General features: G+C 39.3%; 1 protein-coding gene across 7 annotated transcripts in view; it reads right to left on the bottom strand.

Moving 5' to 3' along the window:
- Nucleotides 1-5,671, bottom strand: part of RAB3GAP1 (RAB3 GTPase activating protein catalytic subunit 1) — a 96,953-nt gene extending 91,282 nt beyond the window's left edge. For 5 of the 7 annotated variants that reach the window (XM_077861520.1, XM_077861522.1, XM_077861521.1 and 2 more), the window contains exons 1-3: nt 5,596-5,671; nt 5,440-5,495; nt 65-140 (exon numbers count right to left, since the gene is read on the bottom strand). In XM_077861520.1, coding sequence (XP_077717646.1) covers nt 65-140; nt 5,440-5,495; nt 5,596-5,613 — 150 coding nt within the window. In that variant the 5' untranslated portion in view covers nt 5,614-5,671. Of the gene's footprint in view, nt 1-64; nt 141-5,439; nt 5,498-5,595 lie in introns of those variants that run through there. The other 2 variants (XM_077861526.1, XM_077861523.1) reach the window with 2 other exon arrangements.
- Between the last annotated feature and the right edge of the window lie 12,689 nt (nt 5,672-18,360).

Raw genomic sequence — 18,360 nt, 5'->3', positions numbered from 1 at the left:
AGGGCTTAAAAATAGAAGTTTCAAAGTAAATACTTATTTAGAGACACCAGCAAATAGATCTGACCTTTTCAAGTGGCTTTCCCAAAGAGTTTCCAATCAGTTTCCAATCATTTAAAACTTCTTCAACTTTGGAAATAAACCTAGGGAGGAGTAAAAAAAACAAAAACAAAACAAAAAACAAAACAACTTTCTGAACATATAATAACCTTTTTTTTTTAAACTATTATTACACAATTTCTTTAAACAAGTAGGTTTTATATTTTAACATTTTTATCAGAAAAGGCTCAGTAAGGTTTGTATTATTAGCCTAGGGATGCCTGGGTGCCTCAGCAGTTGAGCATCTGCCTTTGACTCAGGGTGTGATCCCACAGTCCAGGGAATGAGTCTTACATCAATCGGGCTTCCTGCATGGAGGCTGCTTCTCCCTCTATGTCTCTGCCTCTCTATGTCTCTCATGAATAAATAAATAAAATCTTAAAAAAAAAAAAAACTGAAATGTATTATTAGTCTAATTTATGGATGTGGAATAAATGTGGAAATAATCTTCTCTAATCCAAGAATTCTTACATTTTAATGTTTTTTAAAGTTAACCCCCCCCCCAATGTGGGACTCAAACTCACAATCCCAAATCAAGAGTCCCAAGCTCTGCCAACTGAGCCACCCAGGCACCCCAAATTTTGACTTTTTAAAAAGTCTACAGCTTACCCAACATAGGCATTCTGCTTCCATAAAATATAAATTAAGCATATATCTCTCTACATTAAAATGAATACAAATTTGGAACAGAAATCAAAACTGAGAGACTAAAAGGATACTATTAAAGATAACTATGAAACCAATAATTTTTTCCCCACCCTCAAAATAATTAATCTATTTAAATTAACTTTTCCTTTGAAGATATTTAAGAATATCTTAAATTAAGATTGATCTCCTTCTTCCCCCAAAAGAAAACATCCAGGAACTTTGAACTTTGCTCACTAAAATAAACCATGTTGGGTGCCTGGGTGGCTCAGTCTTTTAAGCATCTACCTGTGGCTCAGGACATGATCCTGGAGTCCTGGGATAGAGCACATGCCTCCCCCACCCCCATGGGTCTGGCTCCTTGCTCGGCAGGGGGCCTGCTTCTCCCTCTCCCTGTTTGTGCTCTGCCAAATAAATGAATAAAATCTTTTTTAAAAAATTAATTAAATAAACCATGTTTTAAGAGACAGCTGGCAAGAAACTTCAAGTAGATTTGTCAGCTTTAATAACTGACAGCTTTTAAAACTAATCGCTATCTAATCTTTAAATCTACTAAATGAGGGGCGCCTGGGTGGCTCAGTCTCTTGAGCATCTGCCTTTGGCTTGGGTCATGATCCAAAGTCCTAGGATGAAGCCCCACATCGTCAGGCTGCCTACTCCGTGAGGAGCTTGCTTCTTCCTCTCCCCACTGCTCATGCGCTTCTCTCTCTCAAATAAATAAAATCTTTTAAAAATCTACTGATGAAGTGGACCTATTAAAGAGAATGAAAGAGCATTGTGTGGCTCAGATGGTAAAGCACCTGCCTTTGGCTCAAGTCATGATCTCCAAGTCCTGGAGACCTGCACTGGGCTCCCAAGCTGAGTGGTGAGTCTGCTTCTTCCTCTCCCTTTGCCTATCACCCCACTCATACTTATAAGTGCTCACTCGCTCTCTCAAATGAATAAAAATCTTTAAAAAAAGAATGAATTTTGACTAGTGACATGGTCAATATCAGCAAATTAAAACTGTCAAATCTCAGTAGTAGCGTTAAAAGACTCTTTCAGAAGACTTTATTACACTAAGAAGCTAACTTCTTATAGAAGTATGATGCAATCTAACAGCAAAATTGCTCTCCAAAACACCTACATCATATTGCTAGAGTAATAGAGTTAATTCTAGTCAAAATATATTCACAAGCATCAGGTTTTTTCCTTCAGTGACAATATAAGTTAATATTTACATTTGTTTTAAGACAGTAATGATAGTAATGATAAATCTGATTTTTATGATTTAAATGAACCTTCTAATTAATTCCTCTTTAAGACTAAAGGCAGTATTAATATATATACTAATCCACCTCTGGGTAGTTTCATCAAAAGGCAATTATTGGTTCTGAAAATAAATAGAAAAGTTAGCATGTTTACAAAAATAAAAGGAAATAAAAATTTTAGATGTATCCACTTGTGAGTACAAATGTGCATGTGAGGGATGCCGAGTTGCCACAGTTGGTTAAACTGCCAACTCTTGGTTTCACCTCAGGCTGTGATACCAACATCCCGAGATCATGCCCTGTATCCGGCAGCAGGGAGTCTAAGACTGTCTCCCTCTGCCCCTACCCCACTCTCTCTAAAAGAAATAAATGAATCTTTATTAGAAATGCACGTTGTATTTATAAAGGCAAAAAACTGGAAGCCACCTAACTATCCAGTTGCAGCAAAGAGCTGGTATGTCCACTGAATGGATTAGTATGCATCCATAAAAAATCATGTTTGAAGACCATTTGAGGAAATAAGAAAATGCTTATTTCATATACTAAATGAAAACATGGAAGCTACAGAAGTATTAATATGTTTTGATACAAAATGTTCACAACACATTCAGATTAGAAGAAATTTTCTCAAAATATTAAGTCTTAGAATTTTTTTATTCTGTGAGGATTATAATAAAAATCATTGAAAATAATATTGCTTTCACAGAAAGAGCACATTAAAACACTTATTTAATGAATTCTATCAGTACTACCTAAAAGAGAAAAATTGCAGTCTACTGAAAGTGTTGAGATTTGACTAGAAAAATGTAAAAACTTTATTGCTGAAAGCTTTCAAAATCACAGTTGAAGGGCCGTTTCCTCTAATTCTGCATTCTATATTAGGTTCCTTTGTTATAGGCATTGTAAGACCAGATTTCTTTCCCTTCTCAGCTCTTATTTCAATTGTAATTACAGACTCATTTGTATTAGATTCATGTCTGTCTCTTCTACTAGACTTTACGGTAAGAGCAGGAACTATTTTTATTGACCACACCTCTACGCCCTGCACTGTATTTGACACATAGGCACTCAAAAAATATTTCTGCAAAGGACAAAAGATTAAAGAGTTGGGGGACTCCTTTTTTGGGGGAGGAGTCCATTCAGTCCTCTCAATAAACTGTCTTTATGGCTCCTAACATATTAACAAGAACCTTCATTCACACATTAAACCCAAGGTTTAAGAAGACTCCAAAGTCTTTAACATTTTCCCATGTGCTATAAAACACTACTGTAGCTCTAAAAATGAGCATAAAAACCAAAACCCAAATTTCCTACTTTGCGGTAGTACTCAATACTGTGTTAACAATTATCTCCATACAAGGAGCTAAAGGAGTTAATATTGCACTTCAGGATACCTTAAATATTTGCTAAGGGAAAATAATCATGTTTCCATTCCATACTCCTGATGCTTCCTCACCCCCACCCTCCAAGATTCAGGTGACATTTTTCTAACTACCTTCAAGACATCAAGTTATTATTTCAAATTCAACTGGTCTAAAACTGTACTCTTCCCACTTTCTTATCTTCATTCTTTTAGGCAAGAAACTCCAGTTGCATGTTTCTTTCTACTCTAACATTTCATCAAGTGTATCTATCTAAAAATCTTTTTTGAAATATCTAACAATACTCCTTTCTACCCTCCCTTCCTCTCCAGTCTCCAAATCACCAATCTAACTATTGATCAAAGTAACTCACCGGGCTTCATTTGACTTAATCTCCTGAAACAACTCTCATCCTATCACTTTGCCACTCTAAAATCAAGGGTGTCTCACCATTGTTCTTTAATGGTTCTCTCCAAGTGTGGTCTCCTGACCAGCAACATCAGCATCACCTGGGAACTTGCTAGAAATGCACATTCTTAGGTCCACCTCAGATATGATCAGAAACTATGATTCTGATGCACACTAAAGGTTGAGAATCCCTGATTTTAAAAGCACTGAGTCTAGAGATTTCTTTACTCAGCTTTGAAGACTGTCCATGGACTGTCTCATCTCATTAATCTTATTTATTTCCCTTCAATAGATAGCCTTTACTCCAGTAAAGACATCTTCATGAAGTCCCAAAGGTTCATTTATACTCATCTCTGCTTATATTAATACCTTCTCAAATCTAACCAACCACTTTCCACTTTCAATATCCAGCTCATTTCCTATCTTTTCTATGAAATTATCTCCCCTAATTGTGATCCACAATATCACCCTTCTCTAAACTTTTTATAGTTCACACCAGCTGGCTTACAATTTAATCACTTTCTGTTTTGTGTAACACATAGATCGAAGGTTTTGTTTTGGTCTTTGTTCTTTTCCATTAGTTTAACTCTAGACACAGAACACCTGTTCAATAAAGCCCTTGCCAGTATGGCTACGTCTTACTGACTTTTATTTTTTGGAGCGTACCACAATCAAACTATTATTCCACCAGGGATTGATTGATTGATTTTTTTTTACTTATGTATTTATTTGTTTGTTTGTTTGTTTGTTTAGTAGGCTCCTTACCCAGCATGGAGCCCAACACAGGGCTTGGGGACTCCTGACCTCAACATCAAGACCTGAGCTGAGATCAAGAGCTGGCGACTTAACCAACTGAGCCCCCCAGGCGCCCCTCCGGCAGGAATCTTTAATATTTTCCTCAGTCGTTGAATGACATAACATGCGCAAATCTCCTCTCCCAACCCGAAAGATTATCAAATGTTGCAACGAACTAAATACTGACTGACCTCCACACCCAGAAGGGTCTCTGTGACACCAACCTGAAAATTTCTCATTCTCAGCTATTACTCTTTCACAAAGTGGGCTTTCAGCTCATTTCGCTCAGCTGTTCAGTGAGGTGCGATGGGCACAGGAAGCCTGGGCACATTACCCACGGAAATGCAACGACTTGAATCAGAGAGTCCCCAAAACCAACTGCAGCATTATCTTAAAAGGTCATTCTAAAGGGCAGGATGGAGACGGTGGGAGGGCGGCACTTGGACCACCGCCAGCACCGCGACGGCCTCCTCCAGGAAAGGGTACACCTATGCCCACGAGAGGAAAGCGGCAGCTGCCAAGTGTACGGCTTAGGGTAACAACAGGAGTTAAACGGAAACGAAACCAGCCACGGAAGTGGTGGCTCGGGGAACTGTTTCTGCGGGTGGGCGACCACGGAGGTCTGAGGAAAGGGGTCTGAGAGCCAAACAAAACTTTTTCTGAGAGCCGAGTCTCAGGGGTTGGGCTGACGGGGGCGGGCCGCCGCTCGGCAGACGCGAGACGCGGAAGAGGCGTGCGGTGACCGGGGACAGAAGCCGCAGAGCCCGCGGTTCGCGGGCCTTACTTCTCCCGCATTAGCGGCGTCACACGTGGTCTACCTCGGGGAAGCGGCCAGGGGACGCCGCGGCCCGCGGTACTGACAACCACTGACAGGACTCACTCACCTTTCCCATTCCGAGGCAGTGGTGAAGTCCGTGATCTCAAATACCTCGGACTCGGGCTACCGTAAAGGAAAAGAAAGATAAAGAGAATGAGCCCCCGCGCGCTGACACGGAGGAGCAAACTTACAGACCGGGAGAGGCAGGGAGCAAACACCTCACCTCACTGTCGGCCGCCATCTTGAGGAGCGCTGGGAAGGGCGCTGGGGCTGCCGGGAAGGACGAGAGCGGAGGGGGCGGGGCGGACAGGGGAGGGGGCGGGGCCTCGGCGCAGACCCGCCCCGGAGGCCCCGCCCCCTGGGACTGAGTCCCGCCCGAAGTCCTCAAAGGCTGAAATCATTTGATTTAAAACAGGCAAAAAAGAAAACCTTGGAATTGGAAATCTTCCTGTAGAGTAATGAATTCAGACAGAGAACAGAAGCAAGGAGGGAAGACAAGGCAGGCCCTAGATTCCTGTGAATAAAGTATTAAAAAACCTAAACCATGTTGAATTTGTTTTCCTTCAACCTCTATTTATTGACTGCAAGGCACAAAGCTAGATGCTGTAATATCCACCCTCCTCCACCCCCCCTCAAAGAAGTTACAGTTTGGTTAAGTCATAAAATAGAATCATTATGAGGACGCCTGACTGGCTCAGTGGTTGGGCATCTGCCTTTGGCTCAGGTCATGATCCCGGGATCCTGGGATCGAGTTCTGCATGGGGCTCCCTGCAGGGAGCCTGCTTCTCCCTCTGCCTCTGTCTCTGCCTCTCTGTGTCTCTCATGAATAAATAAATACAAGTCTTTTAAAAAATAAAAATAAAAAATAAATAAAATCATTGTGTTAGTTATCTGATATCTGGGAAGAGCAACATACCGTTCAATGAATACTTCACTTTTTTTTTTTGAATACTTCACTTTTTAAGCCACTGAAGAACAGAAGGAGTAGCAGCTAGCAGTTAACAATTATATTTCATAGATACTGAAGTATACATCATGAAATGATACCATGTCCAGGATTTGTATGAAACTAATGGGAGGGAGAAGTGGGTAAGGGGAGAAATAAAGCCAAATCAGCTATATGTGGATAGTAGCTTAAGCTAGTGATGCGTACATGGGTGTTTATACTATTCTCTCTATTTCTGTTAGGTCTGAAATTTTTCATAATTAAAAGGGGAAAAAGGTTAAATTTCATGTAATGAGTTTTGCAATCCACAAGAAGGAATTTGTTGGTAGAGGACTAAGAAATTCAGACTTAGTGATTAAAAATAATAATGATAATCTTATGGCTCAATGAGTTCAAGTGTCCAACTCTTGTTTTTGGTTCAGGTCATGATCTCAGGGTCGTAAGATTGAATCCTGCTAGGGGTTCTCCACTCAGCAAGAAGTCTGCTAGAGATTCTTTCCCCCTGCCTTTCCTTCCCCCCACTGCTCCTCCATTCCACCCCAACCCTGCTTGAGTTCTTTTTCTCTCTCTCAAGTAAATAAATAAATAAATAAATAAATAAATAAATAAATAAATTTTTTTTAAGTTTTAATTTTAAAAGTTTAAAGATATAAAAAATTTGGTGGGGGCACTTGGGTGGCTCAGTGGTCTAGTGTCTGCCTTTAGCTTTTTAGATCTGCCTTTAGATCAAGTCCCGTATCAGGCGCCTTGCAGGAAGCCTGTTTTTCCCTCTGCCTATGTCTCTGCCTCTCTCTGTGTGTCTCTCATGAATAAATAAATAAACTCTTTTAAAAGTTTTGGTGATATAGGTAGAGCATATGAAAAAACTAAGGTGAGAATTTTGACAACAGTTATTACTAGTGCCAAACTTTGAACCCCTTCTTCTGATGTTCCTTCTAATTTCTATCTACTGTATCAGTGGAGGGTTGTGAGTTAACTACTGCAGCAGTCTTTCCCGAGATCTGAACTTGCATCCTCCATTCATTTACAAGCATCTATTAAACAGCTAACTAGAAGCCAACCACTGTGCCAAGATATTAAAATGTATTGTAGATATGGTCCCTGACTTCAAGGAGTTCAAGTTCTGGAAGGAAAATGGGAAATTCGCTGCACAACAGAATGAAGAGGTGCTACATGTATCAGCATTAGTGTTAGCAATGTGGAAGTCAATGGTCATCTTGACAAGAAGAATCTTGAAGATGAGCTAAAGAATAAGATGAAGAATAAGATTAGTAAAATAGGACTCATTGCAAAGGATTGTGGCAAAGATTAAGTTCTACAAACCTATGTAAAATGGTTAGCACAATGTTGTGGCATATATAAGATTCTTATAAGAATAAGACTGCGAGGGGGGTCCCTGGGTGGCTCAGCGGTTTAGTGCCTGCCTTTGGCCCAGGGCATGATCCTGGAGCCCTGGGATCGAGTCCCACGTCAGGCTCCCTGCATGGAGCCTGCTTCTCCCTCTGCCTGTGTCTCTGCCCCCCTCTCTCTCTTTCTATGTCTATCATGAATAAATAAATGAAGTCTTAAAAAAAAAAAAAAAGAATAAGACTGCAAGTGGGAAAGGCTTCTAAGCATGTCTAGAGGATCAAAGGTGGGGAAAGTCTGATCCATCCAATAAACCAAAAGAAAGAGGGCACCTAGAGCAGTGTTTGTGTTGAAGTTGGAGAGGTAGAAATGGGCTAGACCATATAAAGCCTTCTAGGCCAGAGATGGACTTTATTTTTTTTAAAGATATTTATTTATTTATTTATTTATTTATTTATTTATTTATTTATTTAGCAGAGAGGGGGTGCACAAGCAGGGGGAGCTGCAGACAGGAAAGAGAAAAGCAGGCTCTCTACCAAGCCGGGAGCCCAATGTGGGGCTCCATCCCAGGACCATGGACTCATGACCTGAGCCAAAGGCAGATGCTGAATCAACTGAGCCACCTGGGCACCCCTGGAGTTGGACTTTATTTAAAACACAATGAAAGTCACTGAAACGTTTTCAGCAAGAGAGCAATAAAAAAAAAAAAAGAGCTATTTAAGAAAATAATACAGAAAAAAAAAGGGGGGGGAGAGCCCTGGGCAAATGGGGTAACCGGGTGATGGACATTAAGGAGGGCACATGATGTAATGAGCACTGAAGGGTTTTTTTTTTTTAAGATTTTATTTATTTATTCATGAGAATACACACAGAGAGAGAGAAAGGCAGAGACACAGGCAGAAGGAGAAGCAGGCTCCATGCAGGGAGCCCAACGTGGGACTCGATCCCAGGTCTCCAGGATCACCCCCTGGGCTGAAGGTGGCGCTAAACCCCTGAGCCACCCGGGGGCTGGCTGCCCCTGAAAACATTTTGTATTTAGAGAATGGGTAAGGAAAAGAATCCAGTGAAAGAAGGAGGAAAGGAATGGCTTGAGAAATAGGAAAGTAAGGAAAGAGTGATGGCAAAAACGTGAGAGAGGAAATGTTTCAAGACGTTAAATATTGACAGCCGCTGAAAAGCACATGTGACAGGAATATAGGATCAAGCGTGATTGATTGTTGTTGCTTCTTGGGGTTGTCCTTTGTTTGTCTTTAAGGCAGAGAAGAGCAGATATGTTTGTGTATGGATAATAATCTATGAGAGAGAGACTGATGATGAAGGGAAGTGGGAGAGTTGAAGTTCCTGATAAGGAGAGAGGAGGAAATCCAGAGCTGCTGGTTACACAACTCCAGGGGGCGCCATTCACATGGCATTGAGAAGTCTCACTTCAAGAGGTGCCCCCCACCCAGATCACCTTTCAAGTAGCACTCTGTGGAGTTGTGCAGAAAGGTGGAATTCAGAGCAGGTATACCATGAGGGAAGGAAGGCTAGGTGGTTGGTTAGGTTGGCTTTTTCTGAGAAGGGAAAGAAGGGAATAAAAAGATTCCTGGATACAGATATAGACACTGGGAGATTTGTTCATGTGAAAGAATTACTTGTTCACTTTTTAAGAGTCCCACCAAGTGAAATAAGTGTGTAGGTTTTAAGGTCAGACAAATCCAGGTTCAGCCTTTTACTAACTACAATATGACTGGAGGCAACTCTTCTAAACTCCACTGGCTTCATTAGTAAAATAGGACTGTTACTGCAAAGGATTGTGGCAAAGATTAAGTTCTACAAACCTATGTAAAATGGTTAGCACAATGTCGTGACATGTAGTAGGCGATCAACTGTGGTGGTAGCGTTTTATAACGAATTTACTATAAAACCAGAAAGTGCTACTCACATTAAGGCATTAGGGGTTTTTTTCCTCCCTGCTTAGCCATGAAGATGTTTCAGTACACACCAAAATGAGAGACTAAAAAATCACAAAGATTTTCCTGCATGAAGTTAAACTTTAGAAACTGTATGAAACAACCTCATCGGGTTGCTAGGTAAAGTTTTCTTCCAAGATATTTTTGGCTTCTTGTCTTCTCCCTGGAGAAACTTTTAAAATAAGTTATTTGTTAAAGCAAAGTGTGAAGCCAAGATGCTAATGATGTAAAGTACCCAGGGGAGACACACTTTTATTAGATTTTCACTGGTGCATGAGGCAGAAAAGATTGTTTCTTCAGTATTAAGAGCTCTTTGGCCACACATCCAAAGGCAAGGTTTTTCTGTTGCAAGCACATTTCCTCATTGGCAAAATTTTCAGTTATTTCAAGGTGTTAACCAATAATAGCCAGGGGGAGAATTTTGATGCTTAGGCAATTTAAGAGATTAGATGCCTGGAAAAAAATCACCCTTGGCTTAGTCCTCAGAGGAATGTGGGGGCATAACAGTTTAATTAGGTCTTAGTGAGACAGCAAACATTGAGAGGAGCAACAGCAGTGGGACTACACCATCCTCATCTACCTGGATGTCTGTGCACGGAGAACAACTACAATAGAAGGTACAGCTGGAAGACAAACACATGCTATGAAAATAAGAAACTCTCCAAAGAGAAATATCCAAGACAACATTTTTTCATTCATTCAGCAGTATTTATCACAGGACTGTATCATAGTCCTGGTCATAGCACTGTGGTCAATCCCACAGAGAGATTCAAAGAATAATCCCTGCCTTGAGGTGCTCACAGTCTGAGATAAGACATAAATATGATATGGCTTAGAAAGGGATGCATGATGGTTAATCCAACTTATTCAAACTCCTTTCAAAACCAGTGGGAGGAACATATCCAGGTGATCTTTCAGAACACACACACAATTTTTTTTTAAGATTATTTATTTATTTGGGGGAGGAAGGGACACAGGGAGAGGTAGAGAGAGAATCTCAAGCAGACTCACTGCTGAGTGCAGAGCCCGATGCGGGGCTCCATCTCATGACCCTGAAATCATAACCTGAGCTGAAATCAAGAGTTGGACACTTAACCAACTGAGCCACCCAGGTGCCCCAGGAACACACACACAATATTTTATATTCTAAATAAGTACTCTCCTATTTCTAGAACTAGAAAGAGGTACAATCACTAAGCCAAGAAGTCTCCAGAGAATTTTAAGAGAAGTGGTTTATTCACTCCTTCATTCACAGTCTTAAGTCACTTACCACTCATTCTGTCATTTCTTCATTCACTAAACATTTATTAAAAGCAGCCACTATGTGCCTGGCACTTTGTAGAAACTGGAAAACAAAAACATAAAAACAAGGTGCCTGCCCTCAGGAAGCTTCAAGTGTGAAAAAATTGAAGTCCTTCAAGATGATAATAAGTCAAGAACAGCCAGTTCCAATTCTTGAGTGTGTCACATGTCTCGTAGATTCAGTTAAGAACAGTACTTGTCAGAAGATTGATTTAGTTTGTCCAAGTTTTTGTGTTTCCATTTTTTAAATATGTTAATAGGTCTTGAACTCAGAATGTAGGACACAAGAATTAATTGAAGAGTCATCAGAATTGTGTACAAGTTTACGGAATAATCACATCCTTCTAAGCATGTGTGCATGTGTGTATATGTATGATTGGTTGCATGTTTTACACAGGCATATTCTTCTTTAAACTCCAATCTTTCCTTATTAGGGAGAGTGAACTCTTTTCACCACACGTGATTAATAAATACAAAATCATGGGCAGCCTGGGTGGTTCAGCAGTTCAGCACTGCCTTCAGCCCAGGGTGTGATTCTGGGGGCCTGGGATCGAGTCCTGTGTCAGGCTCCCTGCATGGAGCCTGCTTCTCCCTCTGCCTGTGTCTCTGCCTCTCTCTCAATCTGAGTGTCTCATGAATAAATAAATAAAATCTTTAATAAATAAATGCAAAATCTTAGGTCTGCTCCTGACCTTCTTTTGTTCTAAGTCTCAGTACTTCTACATTAATAGCATCTCCAATTGCTTGTTGATCTGCTCAGATCCCTTTTAACATTCATTTCAGTCTAGTTTCTAACTAAACTAGATGGACTGATTTCCATCTCATCTGCTTCTGCTATTTTGCTGCAAGTAATCTAATAGTTTCCACTTATCTCTGTCCTTTGCATTGCCCATTTATGTACTGCAATAAACTGCCTGGTATGAGATCCTTACATCACTGTTTGTCACCAAAGGAAGACCTGGGAATCATATTTTAATTTAAATTGTTCAAGTATTATACAAGTAATAGGACTGTCTTATCGTAAAAGATGCAAATCATATGCATAAAACAAATGGCCTCCTTAACTGTCTTTTCAATTTCCATACCCTCAAAGTAGAATCACTAATGGGATGCCTGGGTGGTTCAATCAGTTAAGCATCTACCTTCAGCTCAGATCATGAGTCCTGGGATTGAGCCCCACATTGGGTTCCCGGCTCAGTGGGGAGCCTACTTCTTCCTCCCCCTCTGCTGCTTCCCCTGATTGTGTGCATGCTGTCTTTCTCTCTCTCTCAGATAAATAAATAAAATCTTTTAAAAAAAAGATAAAATCACTAATACTAATTAAGCATGAATACTTTCAGACCTTTCCTAAACATGCATATTTGTATATATGAAATATATAGTTTTGCCTTTTTAAATCACTTTTTGCACAACTAGGAACGTCTAATATTTAATATGCACCAAGTATTCTTCTAAGTGTTTTACCTGCATTAACTCGTTTAATCTTACAATTACCCTGTGAAGTAGATACTGTTCCTATCACATGCCCTTATTTTACTGCTGAGGAAACTAAGGCAGAAAGACCATAGGTAACTTGGCCAAGTTATATACCTCCTAAGTGGCTGGCTCCTGAACACGCGCTCTGAACCTCATCATAGCAGTATCATATTATCATATATGCATTATTTAGCAACCTGCTTTTTTTACTGAACTATATGATTTGGAGCCCATTTAGGACATGATATAAAGCTCTTTCTTCCTTCTATATACAGCTGCACAGCATTCCATAATTCAAAGTATAAATGTACTACTTTTTGTCTTCTGTGACTTGACATATAAATGATCTACTATTTAAAGCTATTAATAACATCCATAGATGGTGGCAAGTACAGAGGGGTTCATTATACTATACTGTTTATTTTGCATATTTGAAATTTTCTGAAATAAATTTTCTAAAAATGTTTTCGAAGAAGATCCTACCTTCTCTCTAAAAACAAAACAAAAAACAAAAAAAAACCCAAAACAGTGCCTGGATGGCTCATTTGGTTAAGCATCTGGTTCTTGATTTTGGCTCAGGTCATCATCTCAGGGTTATGAGGTAGAGCATTGTGTTAAGCCCTACATCAGGCTCTATGTTGGGTGTGGAGCCTGCTTAAGATTCTCTCTCTCCTTCTTCCTCTGACCCTCCCCCCATAAATAAATAAATAAATACATAAAAATTTAAAAAGAAAATAAAATTAAAAATAAAAAAATACTAGGGTAAAATTTTATTATACCTGCATCTTTGTGATCACCTGTTGGAATTACTCCACGATGAATACTGAGAAATGGGAATATCAAGTTGAAGAGTGTGTGCATTTTAAAAAGTAGTAAATAGCACCAGATTACAATGTTCAAAATGAGCATTACAAATTTACATGCCCTCTAATAGTGTTTAAAAGTTGCCACTTCCCCATGCATTTAATAATATAAGTCTTTTAAACTTTTGTCCATATGCTAAATAAAACTTGGTTTGATTTATATTTTCCTGATCCCTAGTGAGGTTAACTGATTTAAATGTATTTCCTGGCCATTTGTATTCCTCTCCTATAAAGAATGATTTCAAAACTTTCACTTGTTTTTCTGTGGTCATTTATCTTTTCTGCCATTGATTCAGGTTATGTCTTCATCATTTTTTTTCTAACCTATTACAATAATCTTATAACATTTCTATCTGCCCTTCTGCTTCAATTAATTTTCATTCCTGCTGTCAGGAGGATCTTCCTGAAATACAGATTTCATCATGTCTCCTCATGAATAAAATCTTTTAATGTCTCCCAATTCAGCTGAAAATAGCCTCACTTCTCCTCTACCCCCTATCACCCCCACATGTATTCTGAATTCCAACCACACACATACATCCAAACACAATATTAACATTTCATGCTTTTATCTTTCCTCTGGACATACTGTTGTTTAGTTGACCTGCAGTATCCTTTTCTCTGTGGTTTATCTAGTGAACTATTTGTCCTTCAAATTTCCGCTCAGATAATTATCTCTTCTCTGAAGATTCCCTATGCTGTTATGGGCTGAACTATGTTCCCCCAAAATTCATATGTTGAAGCCCTAATTCCTAGTACCTCAGCATATGATTATATTTGGAGGTAAGACTTTTACAGAGGTGAACAGGTGAATGAGGTCATTAGCATGGCCCCTAATCCAATCATATTGGCCTTCTTATTTTAAAAAGAAGATTAGGTCATGTGGAGAGACAGCAGGGGGCTTGTGCACAGAGAAAAGACCCTATGAGAACAATGAGAATCAGCTAACTGGAAGCCAATGAAAGGGGCCTCAGAAGACACCAAACCTGCCAGCACGTGGATTTTGAATTCTTAGCCTGCAGAATTGTGAGGAAATAAACTTCTGTTGCATAAACCACATCATCTGTGGTATTTTGTTATGGAAGCCCTAGCAAACTTATATACCCCAGCCCTTCCAACTCAGAAGGTTACGAGCTTCCCTAGAGTCTTCTACATGGCTTTGTGGTGCCCTCACCTAATACAAAAGTCCTCCCTCCCTTGTCTGTGGTTTTGCTTTCCGTAGTTTTTTTTTTTAAGATTTTATTTATTGATTATAAATGAGAGACACACAGAGAGACACCCAGATGTCCCGCTTTCTGTAGTTTTAGTTCCCTGTGATAAACCACCCTCCAGAAACAGATGATCCTCCTTTTGACAAATCGTCAGAAGGTCAGTAGTAGGGGCATCTGGGTGGCTCAGTGGTTGAGAATCTGCCTTTGACTCGGAGGAGATCCCAGCGTTCTGGAATCAAGTCTCACATTGGGCTCCCTGCAGGGAGCCTGCTTTTTTCCCTGCCTATGTCTCTACCCCTCTCTTTGTGTCTCTCGTGAATAAATAAATAAAATCTTAAAAAAAAAAAAAAGGTCAGTAGTAGCCTGACTGTACATCACAATGCCTGCGTCATTCCCCTCACTTCATCTCATCACATTGGCATGTTACCATCTCACAGCATCACTAGAAGAGTGAGCACAGTACTATAAGTTATTTTGAGAGAAAGACCAATTCATATAACTTTTATTACAGTATAATGTCATGATTGTTTATTCCATTAGTAATTATCATTGCTATTCTCTTACTGTGCCTAATTTATAAATTAAACTTTATTATAGGTATGCACATATCGGAAAAAACAGCATGTAGAGGGTTCCGTACTATCTGAATTTTTAGGCATTCACTGCAGGTCTTGAAGTATATCCTCTGAGGATAAGGGGCGAACATGGGATTGTCCTTGTTTTGCATGCTTATGTTGCCACTATTTCTGAAAACATGTTTATTGGAAACACATGATTTGAATGAATGACTATTTCTCAAAATGAGGCAAGGGGAGGACTACGCTTTGAGGAACCAACAGAAAGATAGAAATAGGGATCCCTGGGTGGCGCAGGGGTTTGGCGCCTGCTTCCGGGGCAGACGGGGTGGCTCAGCGGTTTAGCACCACCTTCAGCCCAGGGTGTGATCCTGAAGACCCCAGATGGAGTCCCGCATCGGGCTCCCTGCATGGAGCCTGCTTCTCCCTCTGCCTGTGTCTCTGCCTCTCTGTGTGTCTCTCATGAATAAATAAATATAAAATCTTAAAAAAAAAAAAAAAAAAGAAAGTACAGTACCTATGACTTTCTCCTGGCATAAAAGCTAAGAAAGAGTACTATCCTCCTGGCAGCAGAAACATGAAAGGATGTAGAAAGTAAAACAGAGTAACAGCCTGTACGTGCTTGGATTAGTGTCAAAGCACTTTAGGCTGAATGGGGTGATGAAAGAATATACATAAACCTAGCAATTTTACCCTGAAGTGTTCACTCACCAGAGAAATATGTGAGTGTGTGTGTGTGGTGTTAGTGTAGTAAAAGTGGTGAATACTTCAACATTGTGGTCAGGCTGCTTTGATTCAGTCCCTAGCTCTACCATTTATTAGCTTAAAATTTCTTCAAAGCGTTAGAGTTCTCCTCTGTAGCATGGGGAATGATGGTGATTATAGAATCAACTCTTTAGAGTTGTTGTGGGGGTTCAATGACTTCATTAACATAAAGGACTAACCTAGTAAGAATTTAATAAATGTCACCTGTTGTTACAATAAAATATTTGCACCCTTTGCAGTTGAGTATATATAACAAGTATGTCTGTAGAAGAAAACCCCCAGGATCCTCCAGTAGGTGGCATAAAAATTCTAGCAGCACACAAATGGCAGATGACCCTAGGTTTTAGAGTGCCCTGAGTCTACTTCCTCATGAGTGTTTTTGTAGTCCACAGTTTAAAGCCTCTTTCATCCGGGTTTATTAGCATTTATGACTCAGACAAAAATACAGTCTATTTCCTAAAGACTTTGCTTGGGAAAAATCACAAATCTAGACAAAATATATGTTCTGATGTAGGAATGTCCATTCACTAGTGCTCTTTCAAGCATGATTCTAAGAATACAAACAGTTTGGGGATATCCTATTGGAGTCTCTTGTTCTGTAACTTATATTTAGATTTGGAAAGGGTTCCTTCTGGTACATTATGGCAATTACAAAGGTATAGCTTTCCGGGAGAATGTCTCAGTGGATAAGATGATAATGGCAATTGTGCCAACCATGGAAGTACACTAGGGTCCAACTCCTTCAAGCACTTAAACAGCAACTTTGAGGAGTGTACAATGCTTGTTTTCCTTCCTGGATGAGATTGTCCTACCTTCAATTCTCAAAGCTAAATGCACAGTGGATGGTTGCCTGGGTGACAACCCGTAAACTAAGCAGTCTCTTTGCAGCTAACTGAAAGGTTTGTGCACACAGAACCAGCTTTAATTATTTTTTTAAGTACTTTGAGCTGTGCAACGTTGGAAAACAATCAAAGAAAATAAATCTGTATCTATGCTGCTTTTAAATGGATCCTTTACTGAAGTGTGGGTTGACAGCCTTCCCAGAAATCAGTGTCACAATAAATTAGGATGACGTTGACTGCTGTTTTTCTCGGTCTTTCTTCAACTGTGTATCACTCGGCAAAACGCAACGTAGGTAAGCCAAATCTCCACTTTTCAGCACATTTTAGGTATTGCCCTATGTTGCAGATTTTTTTCTCCCCAAAGGGTGCCCAGAGGAAGACAATCAGGTAAAGTGATAGAGAAACTATGTCCTAATCTGAAATAATTAAATCCTTAGAATTGCTATAATAAACTGTCTTTGATTTTTCGAGTATCAAGACAATCCTTTTTAATACTTTATGTAAATGCCTCTAGATCACAGGCTAAACTGGTAAGGCAAGAAAACATACTTGCTTCGATTTAATTATACACAGAGACATCTTTTATTTTAGTTTAGTCACTTAAGTATGAACTTTGAATTGTGTAAGTCTTCTTGTAAACACTCAGTACTGTATATATGTGATCTGGCCATATTTTCTCAACATGAAAAGGGATTCCCATTGCTTTAACTCTTAATTACAGAAGATTCCAAATGAAATGTATAATGTAATAAAACACTTTGTTTTACAAGGAGACTAACCATGCATACAGTGAAAGATAAAACACTGGGTTTACTAGATGCTAAACCAGAAACCCCTGTGGAATGAAACATTATTGCTTAAAAATCATTGATCAAAATAATCCTAAAAGGAAAATTGAGAAACGTTTTCTTATTAAAAAAAAAAAAACTTGGACATGTGCACATTGAAGATCAGAAGAGGAAATGAAACTCACTAATAAAAAGCAATGTGGGTCTGTCCTTGTTAATTGAAGGAGCTTACCTGTGTATAGGAATACTGCTATACACTGATTCAATCTTCATTGCCTTCCTCCAACCACGACTAAGTGCGTGAGACAATGGATGACCAAATAATGACCACATTGCCCAGTACTGTACTGATTTGATTTGATAACTTTCAGTTTATAATTCAGTTTCACTCTTTTTTAAAAAAAAATTTTAATTCCAGGGGCACCTGGCTGGCTGTTGGTAGAACGGGTGACTCTTACCTCATGGTTGTGTGTTCAAGCCCCACGTTGGGAATAGAGCCTACTTAAAAAAATAATAATAATAATTCCAGGAGAGTGAACATTACAGCCTTATAATAGGTTGGTTTAAATCTTAATGCGTATTTTTTATTGGAATGGCAGATACTTGTGAAATACTCTTGCTTAAAGGTAACATTAAAGAATTAAGCTGCAACTCCTGAACATCCATTGTCATTTCATTGCTAGGGGTGATAACTTTGCAAAGAAATATCTTTGGGATTTTATTTCCACTTTATGAATAAACTGGTGATATGAATATATGTTTCTTGCCTCGTCGTTATTTGAATATGTGATTTTCAGCTTTACTTTTACCTGTGGTATTGCAAATACTATTGCATTTTCAAAAATAAGTAGATAAATCTAAGTTTCAAAGTCATTTGATGGGACAGATATGTACGCTGATTTTAAATTTTTCTATGGCCTA

The sequence above is a fragment of the Canis aureus genome, chromosome 20, assembly GCF_053574225.1.
Source record: "Canis aureus isolate CA01 chromosome 20, VMU_Caureus_v.1.0, whole genome shotgun sequence".
Classification (NCBI taxonomy): Eukaryota; Metazoa; Chordata; class Mammalia; order Carnivora; family Canidae; genus Canis; species Canis aureus.
This window is presented reverse-complemented; position numbering and strand designations above follow the sequence as displayed.